This window comes from Sardina pilchardus, chromosome 17 (assembly GCF_963854185.1).
Source record: "Sardina pilchardus chromosome 17, fSarPil1.1, whole genome shotgun sequence".
Lineage (NCBI taxonomy): Eukaryota > Metazoa > Chordata > Actinopteri > Clupeiformes > Clupeidae > Sardina > Sardina pilchardus.
The window spans coordinates 23,365,622-23,384,011 of record NC_085010.1 but is presented as its reverse complement, the minus strand read 5'-3'; the positions used below and the strand labels follow the sequence as shown (position 1 = coordinate 23,384,011).

The 18,390-nt window shown below is 42.7% G+C and overlaps 1 protein-coding gene across 3 annotated transcripts; it reads right to left on the bottom strand.

The window, feature by feature from the left end:
- Positions 1-5,051: 5,051 nt before the first annotated feature.
- LOC134062599 (uncharacterized) lies at positions 5,052-16,535 on the bottom strand. 3 transcript variants are annotated; one of them, XM_062518671.1, is made up of 9 exons: positions 16,295-16,535; positions 11,347-11,482; positions 11,212-11,248; positions 10,811-10,971; positions 6,500-10,541; positions 6,304-6,379; positions 5,890-5,999; positions 5,383-5,464; positions 5,052-5,264 (listed from the first exon to the last, which is right to left on the bottom strand). In XM_062518671.1, exons 2-9 carry the CDS (start codon positions 11,394-11,396, stop codon positions 5,185-5,187), a joined length of 4,638 nt encoding a protein of 1,545 aa, XP_062374655.1. In that variant the 5' UTR covers positions 11,397-11,482; positions 16,295-16,535; the 3' UTR covers positions 5,052-5,184. The 3 variants fall into 3 exon arrangements, with proteins under 3 accessions (XP_062374655.1, XP_062374654.1, XP_062374653.1); XM_062518670.1 differs by lacking the exon at positions 16,295-16,535 and adding an exon at positions 12,343-12,371; XM_062518669.1 differs by lacking the exon at positions 16,295-16,535 and having other exon boundaries at positions 11,347-12,008.
- Positions 16,536-18,390: the final 1,855 nt, after the last annotated feature.

Below are 18,390 nucleotides of genomic sequence, written 5' to 3'. Positions count from 1 at the left end.
ATAGACAAATGAGTTCGTTAGAATCACAAACAGTCTGTTTGAAAACTTCTATACTTCAACTTGTTTGTAGATGGATGATGTGCTTGTAGGCCTGTATTTCGAAAGACAGGAAATCCATAATCCAAGTTATCTGACTCCATTCACAACATAAGATACAAAATTTCTGTGTGGAGTAATGTCCTGTCCATACGTGCCATAATAAATGGGTTGGACTTAGCCGAGCAGAGTGACCAATACCAGAATGCTAGACTCGGACAATGGTTGAGATGGGGACCTGCTTGGCCCCAGGTCAGCATGAGTCACCCCGTTATTAATGCGGAGGAAGGTAGTAGTGTAGTAGCTCCCATGGCAAGATTTAAAGTTTGAAGAGTAACAGTTTCCAATGTTGCCTGTCAACAAATCAACATAGAACAACTTGAGGTCGTTCACATAAACTGATAAGACAGCCAGTTCCTGCAGCATGAGTATTATGTAACGCTGTGTTTGTTTGGCCGCAGTGAGGAAACCTGATCCCTGGAGTGTCTGTCTGGAAACAAATTTAGGAACTTTTGAAATGGCTTCTCACGTCAGTGTTGTTGATTCAAAGTCTCCCAAATATAGCTTGAGCTTTCACATCGGAATCTTGCCTGTGTCATATGCAGATATATTTCATGTATTTGGATACAAGTGAATGTTTCAGTAAAGCTTGCACTACAGATTCTGACTGACAGTTAACAACGCAGTTAATCTGCAAGACTAGTCATCGATAGATGCTCAGATGATTTAACATGATTGACCCACTAGAGTTAACTACCACATAGTGGTGTATCAGACATCTGCACTTTTCCTAAAAACAAGCCCATTTCACACCGTTTTACTGCAAAGCTCATGTCCCTGGACGATGGTGCTTTTAAAGGAAGTGAAAGGTCACAGCAAATGGAAGTAGCCACTGCACTTTTGTCCGATGGGACTCTGGGCCCGGAATTCGGAGAACTGGCCCCATAGCTCAGTGTCAAACTCACAGGTGTTAAAAGCTCAGAGCTGTTAGCGCTCAAATGGTTGGTTGGTTGGTGATGGTGTGTGTGTGTGTGTGGGGAGGCGGGAGTGGGGGTGAGGTGATTCAGAGATAAAAGTAAAGGAGAGAAAAGAGGAAATGGGGGTGAGAGACATGGACACTGGGAGGTAAACATAAGAGAAGTGAAATCACTACTGCTGGTCACTCTGTCTATGTCTGCACACACACACGTGTACGTGTGTGTGTGTGTGTGTGAGCCACAGCTGTCAGTCAAGCAGACAAATGCAGAGCGGCTGGCGGTGTGATCCTACATGGTGCACCCCATCACAAGGCTGACAGACCAGACCAGCTGAAGGCTCTGTCTGTCACTCACTGCACCAACTGCTGTCCTCTGCTGTGTGCGTATGTGTGTGTGTGTGTGTGTGTGTGTGTGTGTGTGTGTGTGTTTAAGCCCTGTGTGTGCTCGCCCACTCACCCCTAGGCTTATGTCTAGTTTGAGTGCGAGTTCGTTTGTTTAACGTCCTCCCTTGGTATGCATGCCTTTTGAACTTCTGGTTTGCCACGACTGGAAATGACCTGAAAGAGTGCTGTTTTTACCAGTGGATCGTGACTTGTACCAGCTGATCACGATTTTATAACGGGAGAATACTGTTTACTGGTAGAGCTAAATGACTGGGAAGTTGATGCAGTGCAGAAATGTGAAGTTATGTTTTACTCATTTCCACAGAGAGAGAGAGTGAAAGAAGGAAGGAAAGAGTGTCTTATTTGAGGATATATTTCTTCACAGAAAAAGCAGAATACATTCTCTGGATGCGCCCTGTGTGTTTTGTGTAGCCAAATTTATGTTTGCGCCTCACTGAATTCCCAAAACAAATTACCCCACCACGGCATCTAAATTCTCAAGCATTCTCCAGACTTGCATCTCTTAGCCGTGCCTTATCGACTTTCTAAACAACCAGCACTGAATGAAAAGAGTTGTGCGGATGCCCCAAACACTTCCCCACAGGTAAGCCCCTGTCTGTAACTTATTCATGACCTGCTCTCCACAGACAGGCACACCTTTATCTCTCCAGCTGGCTTAGAACATTTTAGGAATGCAGTCAGACCCGCACCCGTGAGGGGGGTGGGTGACGTGGCGTGGGGACTGGCGCCATATTTACATTTCCCATCAAAATGCAAAGATGCTGAGGGCCTGTGGGCTACAGACTAGTTTATTTTTTAAAAAATAAATAGAAGTTGCTAACATGTATGCTGGAGGTAATGTACACCCTTCTGTGTTGCAAGTCAACTAGATTACAAAATAAAATAAAAAAAAAACACAATTAAATAATTCCTGAGGTATAAAATATAGTGCAAAGGATGTCCTGATTTCGGATAATTTATTATATTCATAATCAATTAAGGATTAAAGCTGCTGGCAACTATTTCCTCTGGGCTGGTCTCAGCCAAGTGGTTTTGATGCCGACCAAAGTAATCACACACACGAGCATGACTCAGTCCTAAAGCAGACAGAATCTTTTCTTACACCTTAAGTAGTCTCTTTCCTGCATTCCCATTTGACTAAGAGCTCTCTGCTGTGGAGGATGAATGCATGTGAGAGCGTGTTCCTCTTTACAGTGACGTCCCTGTTCTATTCGAGTGGTGGCTGTGCTTAGCCAGGCACGGTTCAGAGATAAAAAAGAACCTGGAACAAGAGGGGTTTTTGGAGCCGCATGACGATTCTTGTCACATGCGCTCTCTTTCTTTGAGAATTCATTTCTATCAAACCTATTTTTTTTTCATCCTCAGAGTGTGTTGAAGAGGGAGAGAGAGGTAGAGGGGCATAGAAAAGGAATTTCACACATGTAAAACTTCATTATTCTTCTCCTCACTCAGATTTTATTTGTACTTTCACCAACTCAGCCCTCTGTGACATTTATATTTAGAGGTGCTCATGTGCATCATTTTTGTTTTGAGGGGGAAAAGGTGCAGACCTTCTCTGCTCTAAAACCTGGATTTAAATGAAAGCAGGCAATGCACACACACACACACACACACACGTACGCACGCACGCACGCACGCACACACACACACACACACACCTACCTATCTACGTACATCTACTTACTGTATACACTCCCTACACATTTTACAAGCGCGTAAGAGAGATGGAGAGATAGAGAGAGAGTTCTCTGAGTTTCATCCTTAATTTCCCTACCCATGGATCTGCTCTACAACCTGGATTTAAATGATGGCAGGCAATGCACACACACACGCACACGGACACACACACACACACACACACACACACACCTACCTATCTACGTACATCTACATATACTCTCCCTACACATTTTACAAGCGCGTAAGAAAGATGGAGAGAGAGAGAGCTCTCTGAGTTTCATCCTTAATTGCCCTACCCATGTGCATAGGATGGCTAGATTACTCAAACTCATCGAGTGTGTGATGTGAAGGTAATTCGTAGGTGTCAGTGATCATAGAGCACTAATAGACTTCAGCCTTGTCACATCAGCAGATAAGGGTAGGCGTGGCGGTGATCCCATCTCACTCTCTCCTCCTCAGACATACAGTAGGATTTTAATAGCTGTTCATCTTACATGAATGCATTTAAGAGAAAATTGTTCCTCTAGTGACCCCTAAACAGTCAATCACTTGTCTCCCCTCTTGTGGGTGGGAACATTTTCTTTTACTAGGAGGGGTCTTGGTCTTCTTATGGCCTTGTGTGGCTTGTTGTATTTTATTCGCTACATGTGTGTGTGTGTGTGTGTGTGTGTGTGTGTGTGTGTGTGTGTGTGTGTGTGTGTGTGTGTGCCTGTGTCATAGGTTCAACAGGCAATCAGAAATGGGTAGGCTCTGTAATATATGGTTTACCTCTGAGTGAGTGTGTGTGTGTGTGTGTGTGTGTGTGTGTGTGTGTTTGTGTGTGTGTGTGTCTGTCTGTCTGTCTGTCTGTCTGTCTGTGTGTCTCTCTGTGTGTGTGTGTGTGTGTGTGTGTGTAACGTATGTGTGTGGGCATGGTACTGTATTCATGTGTGTATGTGTGTGTGTGTGTGTGTGTGTGTGTATGCAACGCATGTGTATGGGCATGGTACTGTATGTATTCAAGTGTGTGTGTGTGTGTGTGTGTGTGTGTGTGTGTGATTGTCATAGGTTCAACAGGCAATCAGAAATGGGTAGGCTCTACCTACCCAAGAGTGTAATATATGGTGGACCTATGTGTATGTGTATGTGTATGTGTATGTGTGTGTGTGTGTATGTATGTGTGTGTGTGTGTGTGTGTGTGTGTGTGTGTGTGTGTGTGTGTGTGCGTGCGTGCGTGCGTGCGTGCGTGCGTGCGTGCGTGCGTGCGTGCGTGTGTGTGTGTTTGCGACCCGTGTGTGGGCACTGTATGTATTCATGCATGCATAAGATGTAAAGCCAAAAGCTCAGGAGGGCTGATCCAAGAACAGCAGCTAAGCGCAGCTACACTCCAGAGCCGCCTGCTGCCAGCCTGGGCAAGCTGTGTGGTATGGGACCTGTCACGATGAAAAATGGAGGCAGAGATCACGGGCGCTCTGTAGCAAATCGCTTCACTCTCACCCTCCCAAATGCGCAGGCCTCCAAGAAAACAAGCTACACAAAAACACCAGCTCGCTTCTTGAGTGTTTTAGTGCACAATGGAACACAATGGATGAATAATGAATCTGGATTGAATGCGCACATCGCTTTTAATGAGTGCATCGAGGACGTCATGTCAATCTGAAGACATTCAGCAGTTTGAAGTTAGACAACAGCAGAAGGGTTTACAAGGTAACTCAAATGTTTCTTAGGAATGTCTTGCATGAGACAAATAAAAAATTGCATCTACTAAATATATCTATTCTGTGCATCTACTAAATGATTTTTAGAGAAAATAGATTAAAAATGAGTAACTTGTCCACCTTATCTAGAGTCGTAAGACATATTTACATAGTTTTTAACTCCTTAATTTGTTTTTCAGGTATGCCAAGAGTCAGTATATACTGTATCTAACCGGCTGTATTATGAAGCTGCAAAAAGCCAGAAGTCCCTAAAAGGATTAATTCATTAGAGAGTTTAATGATGGGTTAGGTAAAATGATTGATTGCATTATGTCAAGTTAACGAAATGTTATTTAGCTGTCAAAGGACTTGCTGGAAAGCTTGTGGGAAAAGAACCAATTCTGAGAATTTTCAGTCAGGCAGTGGAGTCTGCTCAGATACGGTCTCATTCACTGAAGACACCACCAAGTTCATCAGAGTCTGGCTGGAGGCTAGAGTAGACACAGACAGACACTGAATTTTAATGACTGCATATATGATTATGCATTCAGTGTAGCAGTATGTTTGAGTTTGAGTTTGCATTCTGACTGTAATCTGATTTAAGCTTACCCATGTTTTCATCAGCTTCAATGACATCTTCAGATCTGTCCATATTCAAACACGGGGCAATCTCATTGTACTTCTTTGGTATCTGAGGAATACAGCACTGTACTGTTAAATGATAGTCTGGTTTTCACCATACTAAGATCAATCTTTTAAGATTGAACAGTAATCTGGGGAGGCTGCGCTTTGTTTCTACTGCACTTCGCATCGCTTAAGTTTCGCTATCGTCACGTCACCGGCCAATAGCGTGCCAGGACTATAGTATGACAAAGTTTCTGATTGGAGCCAAAGGTTCTGGCAGTAAACAGAGGATATAGATCTGCTGGTTTCCAGCCTGAGCTGCCGTGCGAAATTCAAATTCCCTGGAAGTTCAGGCAGGGTTCACCCAGCCTAGTTAAATGAGGCTATTCAATGACAAATAACATCTCATAACTATGCAGTGGCAGTTCTATACATCAGACATTAAAACAAGTAAACAACAAATACAGTGTGATGTTAAAAACTGTACTCTACCTTTAAAGTAGGCCTTGGAATATTAGGCATTCTAAAGGAAAAACTTCCCAATGGTTTAAAGCTGTCCCGCATCCCCTGGAGTTTTCTGGTAAAAGTGCCAGTGGCAGAGGCTGGAAACCATGACACATGACAACATAATTATTCAGTTCATTTTGTAATGTAAAAGTGGCTAAGTTACAGTAGGTTATTGAGAATATGATTCTGATTATGAAACTGATTCCTGGATTCAGAGCAATACATGAAATACACCTACAGTAGATCAGAATAATAAGGTCAAAGGTCAAATCTGTCAGTGTCTGACAGAAATACATTTATCTGCTGTTATTTATCTTAACAGTAATGAGAACTCATATATTGATGTTATCTGGATGTACGATGTATAGAACACAAAGACTGATGGAGCCATAGACTTACCCGTGTTTGAATCAGTTGCAACCACATCACTGTCCTGCTTCTTCTTTATAGTAGGTAGGTGTAATGCCCGTAATTGCTGAAATAATGATAACAGCTTGATACATTACTCATGAGCAATAATACAGAGCTACCTAACCAACATGTATTGTATGTGCATCACAACAACTGACATAAAATGAAACCATAAAATAATTACCTCCATGTTGATTGGAATTTTTGGGAACTTCAATGGGGTCTGGAATCTTGAACTCAGTTGGAATCTTCTGGCCTTGGTTCCATTCTCACTATTTACCTCAGGACCAAGTCTAGTGGAAGGAGGTGCATGGATCTCCTTTGTCAACAATTTGATCAGTGACGTGTCAAATGATGACCCATCAGCCTCTACAGCCGACTTGAGTCCTTGGGAAGACCCATACTCCTGGACGAGGTTCTGGTACAAGTTCTGGTAAATCCGGAAAATCTTCATGTCCTCAGGGTAGCTCTTGCGTTTGACGATTCCAGAGGCCAAGAAGAGCTCAGGTAGGATGCTATCAATAAGCTCACGGGACATATCATGCACATCGTCATGGAGATCCTCCTGCCCAGCCGGTTTACCATGGTCTGCACTAATTGTTTTACTCAGAAGTCGTATGACTAGCATGGAGATGAAGCAGGCGTAATCATTGTCGCTGGCCTCTTCTGTCTCAGGCAACTCAGACGAAAGTGGTGAGATGGCAAATCCAACATGCTTCACTACTGGCACTTTTTCATGCTTCATTTGCACTTGTTCACCGTGAGTTTCAGAGGCACAAGGAGACAAGATGTCCATAACAGCAGGCGGATGAGCGACAGAGCAAGAAGCCTCACTAGAACACATCACTTTATCTTCCTCTATGGCATACACAGTTTCAACAACTGCCATGTCCGAGATGGACAGAGAGGTTCTGGAGGATGAACCAGAAATCGCTGGTCTCGATTCATCCATCTGCTCCACCTGTGGTGGTTGCTGATATTCTCTTGCAGACAACTGACTGAAGGTATTTTTGTCCTCACTTTCAACAGGGGAAGTTGTACTGACATCTACAGACAGCCTGTCAATGACTTCTTTGGCCAGTACTTGGGTGAGAACATTGAGGGTCCTTCTGAACAGCTTGGATGATGATGACTTAGAGGCCTCTGAGTTGTGCTGTGTCAATTGCGGTGGGGGGGAGTCACACGAACTGCCGCTGGAGTCAAAAGCAAGTCGCAAAATCCTGTCCTGATTCTCCCTCGATGTTAAAGGGAAGAAGCATGAAAGTATGAGACGCTTCACTGACTCTTCCACACAACTGTATATGAGGTCGAAGGGGGTCTCATGCTTTTCTTCCTCTCTGCATGATACCACAGAGAGGAAGGAGTCTGAAGCACTCTTTCCAGCAGGCATGAACAAGACTGAGGGGTCGTAACTATTTCTGAGAATCTGATAGATTTGATGGGAAAGGTCATGGGTGTATTCTGTCACTGTTGTTTCAGAGAGGAACCTTCGAGGTCTTACTCCTCTGCCTGAAAGAAGACGAGGTTGTCCAGAGATTTGTCTGTTACCCATTTCCGTGCCCGTACTCTTAATTTCATCAATCATGGTGGAGAGAAGGTGATGAACTAGACTGATTTGCCCTGAGTTTTCTGCCTCCTTAGTGTCGGGAAGCTCATCTTGGATGGACGCAAGCACCTGACTGATAGCTTCCCTGGTGGATGCCTCTCTCTTGTCTTTGTGGACAAACGTCCGGTATTTATGCAGACATGCTGCTGCCCTTTTCTTGATGTTTGTGAAAATGTGGTTAGCTGTCAGGCCTATCCTGTTGACCATGAGACGGGCACCGATAGCTTGTGAGACTCCTGCATCGTCCCCCTTGGTGTGCTGCAAAGTTTTGGCAGCCAATTTGATCTCCAGAAGATCCTTCATGGCCCCTGTAACATTCTCGACTATGTCACTGGCTGTTGACTGGGCGAGAGAGTAGAATCCTGAGCTGATGAGACTATCAATGGTCTCCTCAATGACCTCTCCAACTAAATCATATGCAATGGACTGCGATTGAGAAACCGACGGGAGGAAACTGTGGACATCGATGCAATCTGAGTCACCTGTTGCATTACCACATAGCTCTGAATCCGCAAGCGATGACTGGTTTATCACAGACATTAGCAAGACTTCGCTCACTTGGCGAGATGCTTTTGCCTGGAATTCTGTGTTGGAGAGTTTCTCAATTACAGAAACAGTGTCATTGAGACCGACTGTTAACATGTCCAGGGATGCGACATCTGCACAAGCAGACATGTTCTTGAGTTCAGATATCACATCATCCACAAATGTACAGGATTTGAGAGAAGCATATGAAGACTTTACACAAGCAGGGTCAGTTAAGTTTCCTTCAGATGATATTGCTGTTTTAACCAAAGAGGAGAGCTGTCTGATAATTTCTTTCGTACTGTTGTCAACCCTTTCATAATCAGAAGATGTCAATGCCTCCGCATATTCCTCTTGTTCTGAAGGATGGTCTTGTTGAACTGATGCTGTTTCTTTCTGATCGGATTTATATTGAGAGTAGAACTGTTTGACTTTGTCATGTATCCTGCCGTAAATACCTTTAACAGAGGTCATGATTGTTTTCTGAAAATTCTGAGTATCTCCTTCAAGTTGTCCATTGGCTGTATGTGAAAATGTTCCTCCACTTTCTAAAAGGTCACCATTCATCTGTGATTCTGGCGCAAGCGCCTCAATTGATGCAGCACAGAGCTTAATTTCAGACACAAAGTCCTGAGTGATATTGAAGGCTGCTAAATCAACATTCTGAAGTGTGATGGGCGAACTTTCCTTGGACAAACCGGATGCATCAAATTGCAGCTGTTGACTGCTGAAAGATGAAGAACTCTGGCTTCTGATAGACTTCAACAGCGTTTGACTCACAGTTTTTGAGGCCTCAGTGAAAAACTTCTCGCATGTGAGTGCCTGAAGGTTCGGAACACAGATCTCAGAGCACTTGCTGCTGATCCTGCTCAACTGTGAACTCTTCCCAGAGAAATCTTGCTCTGACAATGGAGGTGAATGTGTGGATTCTTCACAGGTGGAACCAGGGAAGTTCTCAAGCTGTGTCATGATGCCGTTAACAAACTCACGCGCCTCCATAGACACCTGTGAAGAGCTGCAGTCCAAGTTGCTGGGCCTTTCATTATCCAAATCCTCACCGTTCAAGGTGTTCAGTATCTCCTTCACCACGTCCCTTGTGGCGGTGTCAACCTGAAGCTGATACACCTGATCAATGACTGACGCGTCCTCCGTTCCAGTAAGGGAAGTACAGCTCTTTTTCAGTGACGGCTGGGAATAAAGCTCCATGAGTTTCATCTGCACTTTGTAGAACATGATATGGGCTGCAGCTATAGCCTTGCTTCTGTCACTACTGCGAGATGTTGCATCGAGGGTGTCCAGAGTTGGTTCATTCCCATTCTCTGCATCAGTTATGCAGCGTGTGTACCGGGCAAGGTTTTTAATCTCCTCCATAAATGTCTCAAGTACAGCTGATGCAGCCTGGTCTACAGGGCGAGAAGATGGCGAGAGATGATTGCACTTTGGCGTGCAATGACAATTGAAGTTTTTCATGAGGACATCACTTACTGCCTTAGTTGCTTTTGTGTGGAATTTATCGGTGGACAGTTTTTTCAGGTTTCGAGATTGTAAGCCGCTGAGAAAATCCTCGCCATCAACCAACTGATCTTGAGCGAGAATGGTAAGGCCTCTGCAAAGAGGACTCTCCAGAGGTGCATTCTGGGATGCCAGCATGTTGACCCTCTCTGCCACAGCAGAGATAATCTCCCCCACCTGCTTCAGTTCATCTCCATCCAAGCAGTTGTTCATGTGGTCCGTGATGGCATTGATGATGGTTCTTGTTACCAATATCAAGCGAGAGTCTTTTTCAGGTGATGAAACCTGTGTCATTGATGAGGATCTCTCTGCAGAGGCACTATTGACCTGGGTAGACACAGCACGCACCAGATCCTTTGTGGCCTTGACAGTTGATTCTTTTATGCTGAGCTCAGACGGCCTTCCTCCTTTTAGGATGTGCTGTTTGAGAGCCAAGTTAACGACCGAGTTCACGTGCCAAAACACCAGTCCAACAACATCCCGCTCACACTGGTGACGGCAATCACGCAGATTCTTGCAAATGGAATCCTCGGTGATTCCAAATAACTCACACAGAGTTGTCTGGTATTGAGTAATCTGGGACCTTGAATAATAATAAAAACAAATACACATCCATACAAACTTGCAGTCTTGAGACTAATTAACGTTGTTAAGAAAATCTAATTATATAAAAAGAGTGTGAACATGTTTTACTGCTGGTAGTAAAGGAATAACCGCACTAATAAGAGTCACATTAACTGACAGTAAGCTAATTTGATCTGCATAAAACAACTGTAAATAACTGACAGTGAGAGAGTGAAATGTTAAATGCAAAATGAAAACAACAAACTACTGTATAATTTTAGCACATACCAGTGAGAAGGTTTACTTGGTTTAGCCATTCCTGACTGAATCAGAGACCACACAGGCATGCCCAGCATCTTGCTGAGAGCCGGAAGGAGGTGCTGACTGGTTGTCTGGGTTACTGCCTTGACTATGTTTGAACACAGATGTCCAAGTTCAGGCATGGCTGTCTGTGTAAACAAAACCAGGGACAAGCATCATAGTCATCATCATATTAGGAGAAGAACATGGCTCATAGAATGGAATGGAATGGAATAGAAGAAAGGAATAGAATAGAATAGAATAGAATAAACTAATAAATCTATCAGACACAGAAATCAGTTACAGTTAATTAATTACGTGGCTTGATGTTGCAGTGCATGATTGTGCTGTACAGTGTGTATGTTCACAGATAAAGAAATCAAACTCACAGGTTCACACAGTGCAGTGTGCACAACTTTCCATTGCCTGTAAAATGAGAAATGCCCTTTAGAAATGTCTCATCACCAGCGGCAGACAACCGAACAAAACGTTTAAAACTGCACTTTCACAGCACTTCATCTTACTCTTCTGACATGTTTTCCACAAGGTGGTGGATCGCGGGGGAGACGTTCATTTTGTCCAGGTCTGGCCAGCCACGGGAGGCTTCATTAGTAGCCCATCTGGTGGCAGATGCAGTTCCAGACCTGTCTAGTGTTGCCACTGAGGGATACATTTAAGTTGAGCTTTTGTCTAAATGCAGCATATAAGACATCTGCACCAAACAAGTGTGGTGGCCAGTGCCACTTGTTTTTTTTTTTGTTTTTTTTTTTCATGATGTCATCCTCTACAGATGACAATCAGAATCCTTAAATTATGAATAATAGATATTAAATAATTTCTCATTCTAGCATGACATCATGTGTGGATCATGGAAAAACTGTAGACAATTTGTTTTGTCATTATGTTGTAGTAAACATTCCAGTTGCACTCGTTGGACATCATACACTGTAGTTAGTAGACAACATTACAAAGTACACCCATATCACCTGAACCAATCAATAGGCCTGTGGTTTCTTCTTGGTTAAGGGAAAAAGTACATCCAACAGTTATATTGCCAAAACGGTAAACGGACCTCATAACTTTGAGATGGCCAATGAATCTGTAACAAACTCATTTTTCATGAAAGCTGATGCAACCATCCAGGGTAGGCTGGCAGCACTTTCATGATCATTTCATCACTAGGTAATCACTTTATTTCCAATTTGAGGAATTAATATCTTTTGTAGTCCTTGCAGGATTTTTTTTCTTTTTTTTTACTGCACACTCGAACTCTAAACCAATCTACGGAAATGGCAAACCTAGCAGTATTGTTTACTGATACAATTAGGACCAACACTAGCTTGCTTAGCTAACAGAAATCGTCAAATACACCAATAGGCCTATAGGCTACACAGGAAAATAAGGTATTGTAACTGGCGAACGGTATCATCTTTCAAAGCAATAGCCATAGCATATCCGAAGTGTAGGCTATCATAGTCTTGTCTCCCCATGGATAGGCCTATACATTATTTTCTACTTACCTGGTCACCCCCTGACATCGGAATAATGTGTGGCGACTAGAATATCTATGACCACAAGCTGAATGACTTTACAAAGACCGCGACGTCACAATGGTTTATAGAATCCTGACGCACTATTTCAAGATTCTAGAGCACTTCCATGGCGAGCGTTCTGTGATCTTCGGATGTAATTTTCAGCTCTGGATGGACCTACTGTGAATGGTTCACTAGACGCTGGATGCCTAGGTTAAGAAATGGTGAAAAAAATTCGACTGTGGTAGCAATCATAAACTTGAAGCACCATGTGAAGTGCTTTTCTGAAATGCAATTGCCATAGAATAATGTATTCATAGGATACAACTAGCATTATTCTCAAAGCAAGCCATTCATGTTTGAACAGTCATTGTGTCTGGAATTAATAAGATTAACAGTGCTAAGTACAGGGAACCCTCATGAGTGGAGAGAGGTGTGGGTCTTAGATACCCGGCATGGTTGAGACTTTTGGAGGTGTCGTGGACCTAATTCAACTAAACACAATGCAGATGTCTGCTTCATTATCCCCGTGACATGCTCATGAAGTCTATACCCTGTTAGTGATGTTTTATTGTTTCATCTTTTCTTGGTGAATATGTTTTTGATATTAAACTGACCTGGGGTGCGTTTCCCGTACAACTACGTAGGTTAGCTTTCTACCAACATGGTACGATGCATCGTTCAACTAACCAACATCCAAGTTACGACTGTTTCCCAAAACTGCTCTACCAACATAGTACTTTGTTAGTTTGAACCAAGTTGGTTGCTACCAACATAGTTCGGACTACAATAGTAGCAGATGTTTTCGGAGCATCTCGGGTCCTGTCGGCTAGAGCCGAACGCATATGAAGTCTAAATTGTAGGCTAACACTGCCTGACATGAGTTATGATTTCTGTAGCCTACACTCCTAGGCCCAGCCTTATGATAGGCCTATCATAGGTCTATTATTAATAATAATCATTAAAATAATTTGTAGGCTATTATAAGAGCTAGTATTTTTAATAGGCCTATGCTACGTTTTCATTATTATTATGGATGATGATGATAATTAATAATCGCCTAATAGTCATGGGCTAAAATAAATAATAATAACCCCAGCGTGTATCTTATTTAAAGTAGCCTAGCTTAGGTTATGCTAATTAATCAGTGACGCCTTCAAATCGCCAAACAGAGGAAATGTAAACAAATAAGTTACGCATTTATTGAAACACACCGAATACATTGGCCTATAAATAATTAGCCGATTCCTTGTCAATAAGTTCCATACGGTGGCGTAAAAGGATAGACACTAATACTACGACTCCGATGGTCATGGGTTCAATCCTGGACAATGCTCGCTGCTGTATAATGTTAGAATTTTGAATTTTTTATTAAAAAGGTATATTGATTGCAAACTATAGTCCTGGTGTTAACTAATAATTGGAGTCCGAACCATATGCTTACTACCTACCTTATAGGCCAACATGAGCCTAGGTCTGTTGTTCAGGGCCTTGGCTAAATAAAAAAAAATTACATTATGTTCTATTAAAACTACCATGGTTGAATTAGATTAGATTCAATTCAATTTTATTGTCGTTGAGCCGAGCACAAGTACAAAGACAACCAAATGCAGTTTGCATCTAACCAGAAGTGGGGGGAAAAGCAGACAATATAGTGTCATAGACATAGTGTAGCCTAGGTGGTGCATAGACAGAACAAGAAATATAGTGCAGTGTAGACAGTATATAGTTGGTTAACAGAAGGTGGATTAGACTAATATAAAAGAAAATAATATGTGCAGTGTATTAGCAGTAGAGCAGAATAAATATAGTAGAATGTTGAGCATGTGATCACACACAAGTATTTTAAATGAACAGACACAATGTTGTATGATTATTATTCATTCAGTTATGAAGTTATATATATATATATATATATATCACAAATATTAGGCATACTATTGCTCAAAGCGTTGAAGGAGCTGTATCAGCTGTACCAACATAGCCACACACATACACATACACATACACACACACACACAACACACACACACACACACACACACACACACACACACACACACACACACACACACACACACACACACACACACACACACACACACACACACACACACACACACACACACACACACACTCACACACACACACACACACAGTGTTACTGTATGTGTTGCTGTTGTTGCCTTTCTGCTGCTGAGATAGTAGCAAAGTCTATACTGTTACCAAAGATCCTTCATTACTTTCCGCTTTAACCCTCTCTGCTGTTACTGTATGTTACTGTAAAGCATATCTATATTCCCTGGGTGGACTGACATTTCAACACCTACTTTATTCCATCAACCTCCTATGATAACACAAGCATGTTAACTAAATAGTCCTGAATTCTGAAACCTAGACATGTAGCTATGAGGATACTGCATATTGTTTGAAGTAGAATAAGCCATGAAGTACAACATAATGGGCCCCCAGAAAACAACACAACAGTGTTTAAGAAATGGATGATGTTACTCCTGTAATGAAACATCTCTGATGTCCCTTGCCTCCTCCATATAGCTCATAATGATCATTCACAGTCCTGAGACATTAATGTATGGACTACATACATATGACATGACAAGGCATGCCTTTCTTTTTAGAACAGGTGTGTGAAATCAATGAAGGGTAATTGCAATACAGTGCAATACATGTTGATCATTATGTACATAATGCTACTGGCAGCTTTTTGGAGGTGTTAGGGCATGGCCTTGGGCTAAGCAAGGCATCAGTCAGTAGAGCTGTGACAGTGGTCACACAGATCCTGTTGCAGCTCACTGACAGGATGACCTTCCCGACTACACCAGACGACATCACCCAAGTCAGTGGTGGGTTTTATGCCATTACTGCACGACATGGCCCTTCAGGATGACGTCCCATTGCCAGATGATGATGTTGGTGGAAGAGGTCATTCCAGCAGCTATAGTGCAAACCTTCCTGATGGCCTGGAAGCATGCCGGGAAATAGTTGCTAACATGTTTGGACCCCTGTTTCACATATGTTCCTCATGAGGCATGACATCAAAATATAGGTCACAAAGCAAAAGCAAGAAGTTAAATTAGTGAAATTCATGTCATGTTTTCACACTAACCACTGCACAACTGTTACTCTACACACAACTATACACAATATGCTCACTTATCCAACGAGCCTCAAATGAAGTATACAATTACTTGAAAGTTGCTCTTTAAAGTTCTCCAAGCAAGAGGCTACTCAAGTTGACAGCTGTGTATAGCCTATGTTGTAGCTACATCATTTAATCATTTAAAATAATTGACCTATGTTCAAATGTCAAAAACGTACAGTGATTAAAAGACTACCTTCTACACTTTAAGTGGATAATAAGACACCAAAAACCACCATCATTCTCCACCAGTAGCTTCCACATGAATCTTGAACCTGCAACTTCGACAACGTGAAAGCTCACTCTCTATTCATAACGCCACTGCACGGTGTTCATTCAACGAGATAGATTACATAAGGTGCCTCTCATGCCGCGTTTATACGTCCTACCTCGCTCCTCGGGCCTCGATCCTCACTGATCTACATAAAGAATGATGGAGCGGCAACAATGGGATAGTCTAGCCCTTCTTCTATCTTTCTTTATGTAGATCAGTGAGGATCGAGGCCCGAGGAGCGAGGGAGGACAACGTATAAACGCTGCATGATAGGCACCCATAGATTACACAGTCATGCTCCATCCAAAGACTCTTAACATACCACGACTACAATGTAACGTTAACATACGATTACAATGTAACGTTAACTTTTCATAACAATTACAGGCTCACATGACATTTACGTTAGCATTCAAAAGGTCTATCACCAGTAAATATAACGTAAGGGTACGTTCAGACTTAGCGTCTTTTTCTGACAAAAGAAGTTGTGCAGACCGTTTTCTCACCTTGAAAAAAGAATCTGCCAGCGTTTTTATTCCAAAAGCAGCCGGAAGCGTTTTTATTGCGATAGGCAAAGTGACTAACGTACGTGTGGACACAAAATATCGCGAAAGAAAAAAATGGGGTTGACTATTGCTTTTAGTATGTTATGGCAAAGTTGTGAAGTCATGTCAAACATTTCCCAAAAGCTCAGAAACCTAAAACGAGTCTCTCGACCGCTCTCGACCGATGTTCTGTCACCTTCACCATTTTTTACCTGTTGTCATGGGAAACCACATGTCTCGTTAATCCGCTAGTGATTGGTCAGTTGTAAAAAAGACAGCATGACGTAAGGCGTTTTTCTGCCAGAAGTTGAACTTTTCTCAACTTCGAGCTGCAGAAAAAAGACGGTTGCAGTCGCGTTTTAAAAGAAGCCGGTAACTTTTTTGAAAACACGGTCTCCTCCATAGGGTTATAATGTAAAACGGACGCCGGCAGCTGAGAAAAAGACGCTTAGTGTGAACATACCCTAAGGTGTTCGAAAGAAACCACGCTAACACATTAGCATTAGGCTACATACAAATTCACGAATAATAACAACACAGTTAACTGCGGTCGCAGTACCTCACCACGCACTGTTGTCGTGTAGTAGGCTAACTCCATAACATTTCACTTTCCACTGTACCCCATAATGTCCTCCAGTAATGTTGTGCGCGTATAGCCTCCGGCAATATAACCTACAACAGTAAATATTAGTGGGATCGTTGGCTACCATGATGGCTACATGTCCATCTGTCCGCTGCATGTCATGCACTTACTAACCTCAAGGGCCGACTTACCACAGGTCAAGAGGTGTAGTTGGAACTACACAACTTTACGATGGTGGTCACGAACGTTCGTTGCTACTATGCTTTTGGGAAACACCCACGAAGGTCAACGATGCATCGTACTATGTAAGTTCCACCACCATAGTTCAGACTAACGTTTTGGGAAACAGTTGTGTCGTACTTACATAGTTTCAACTATGTTAGTTGCTATGTTAGTTAGCAACTATGCTTTTGGGAAACGCACCCTTGGTTGATTGTGGGATATCCCTTAAAGCACAGGGATTTTGACAGGTCTCCTGCATAGCCTCTGAAATATTTAGCCTTTAAATATCCCTGAGCTACTGTAACTACTGTACCACACCTTCCATTTGAAGGATGACCATTTTCAGAAGCACTACGACTGCCAGTGCCATCCGCATGCATTTTCGACCCAGGAAAAAATGTGATATAGTTTTAGCATACAGAGAAACTTCAACAAGCCCATAGCAGTTATACTCCAGGAGAGTCCATGTCCTAAATAATTAAGTACAATGTTTTTACAGTAATAGCATAAGCGTTTATACTGTAGCCTAGTGCACGTGGGTCCAAATGTACCTCAGAACTCCCATAGAATCACCATCAATGACACTTCAGACTCTCATTCACTGGCACAGTCTCCACCCCAGAAACTCAGTCAGTCCTTTTCAGTCAGTCCATGTGGGAAACGCCTGTGATCTGCTCCGGTGAATACAGAATAGTCCATGGGCCATGCCCAAAGAGATAAAAGAAAGCATGTCCGCACACTGGAGACTCCAAAACCGACAAGGTTTATTAAAAACACATGAAACGTTGCATGTGTTTTTAATAAACTTTGTCGGTTTTGGAGTCTCCAGTGTGCGGACATCTACTTTCTTTTATCACTACTACACATTTTTTTGTGTCCTGCACCTGGCCCCATTGAGGTGGGATGTGCATGCACCTACAATACTTTACCTAAACCATGCCCAAAGAGAGCCAGCCAACCAGCCCCATGTTCACAAGCACTTGCCAAACACATGGCCACAGTTCTGAGAGAGACATCTGAGTGTCTGGGGCTCAAGGCTATATACTATGTGTTTTTGGTGCACACCTCAAAAAATGTCTGGATCAATTCGGAGGCTCTCGCTCGTGACTGGAGCAACGGTTAGATGTTGCCTCCTCAGTCTGTATGGAACATCCCGTCTTTGTTATAGTGCTGCTCACACCTGGCAGCTTTAGTCTCCTAAGCTGCCCTTTGTCTAGGCTCCTTAATGACTGGATTTGCACTTTACAGGATC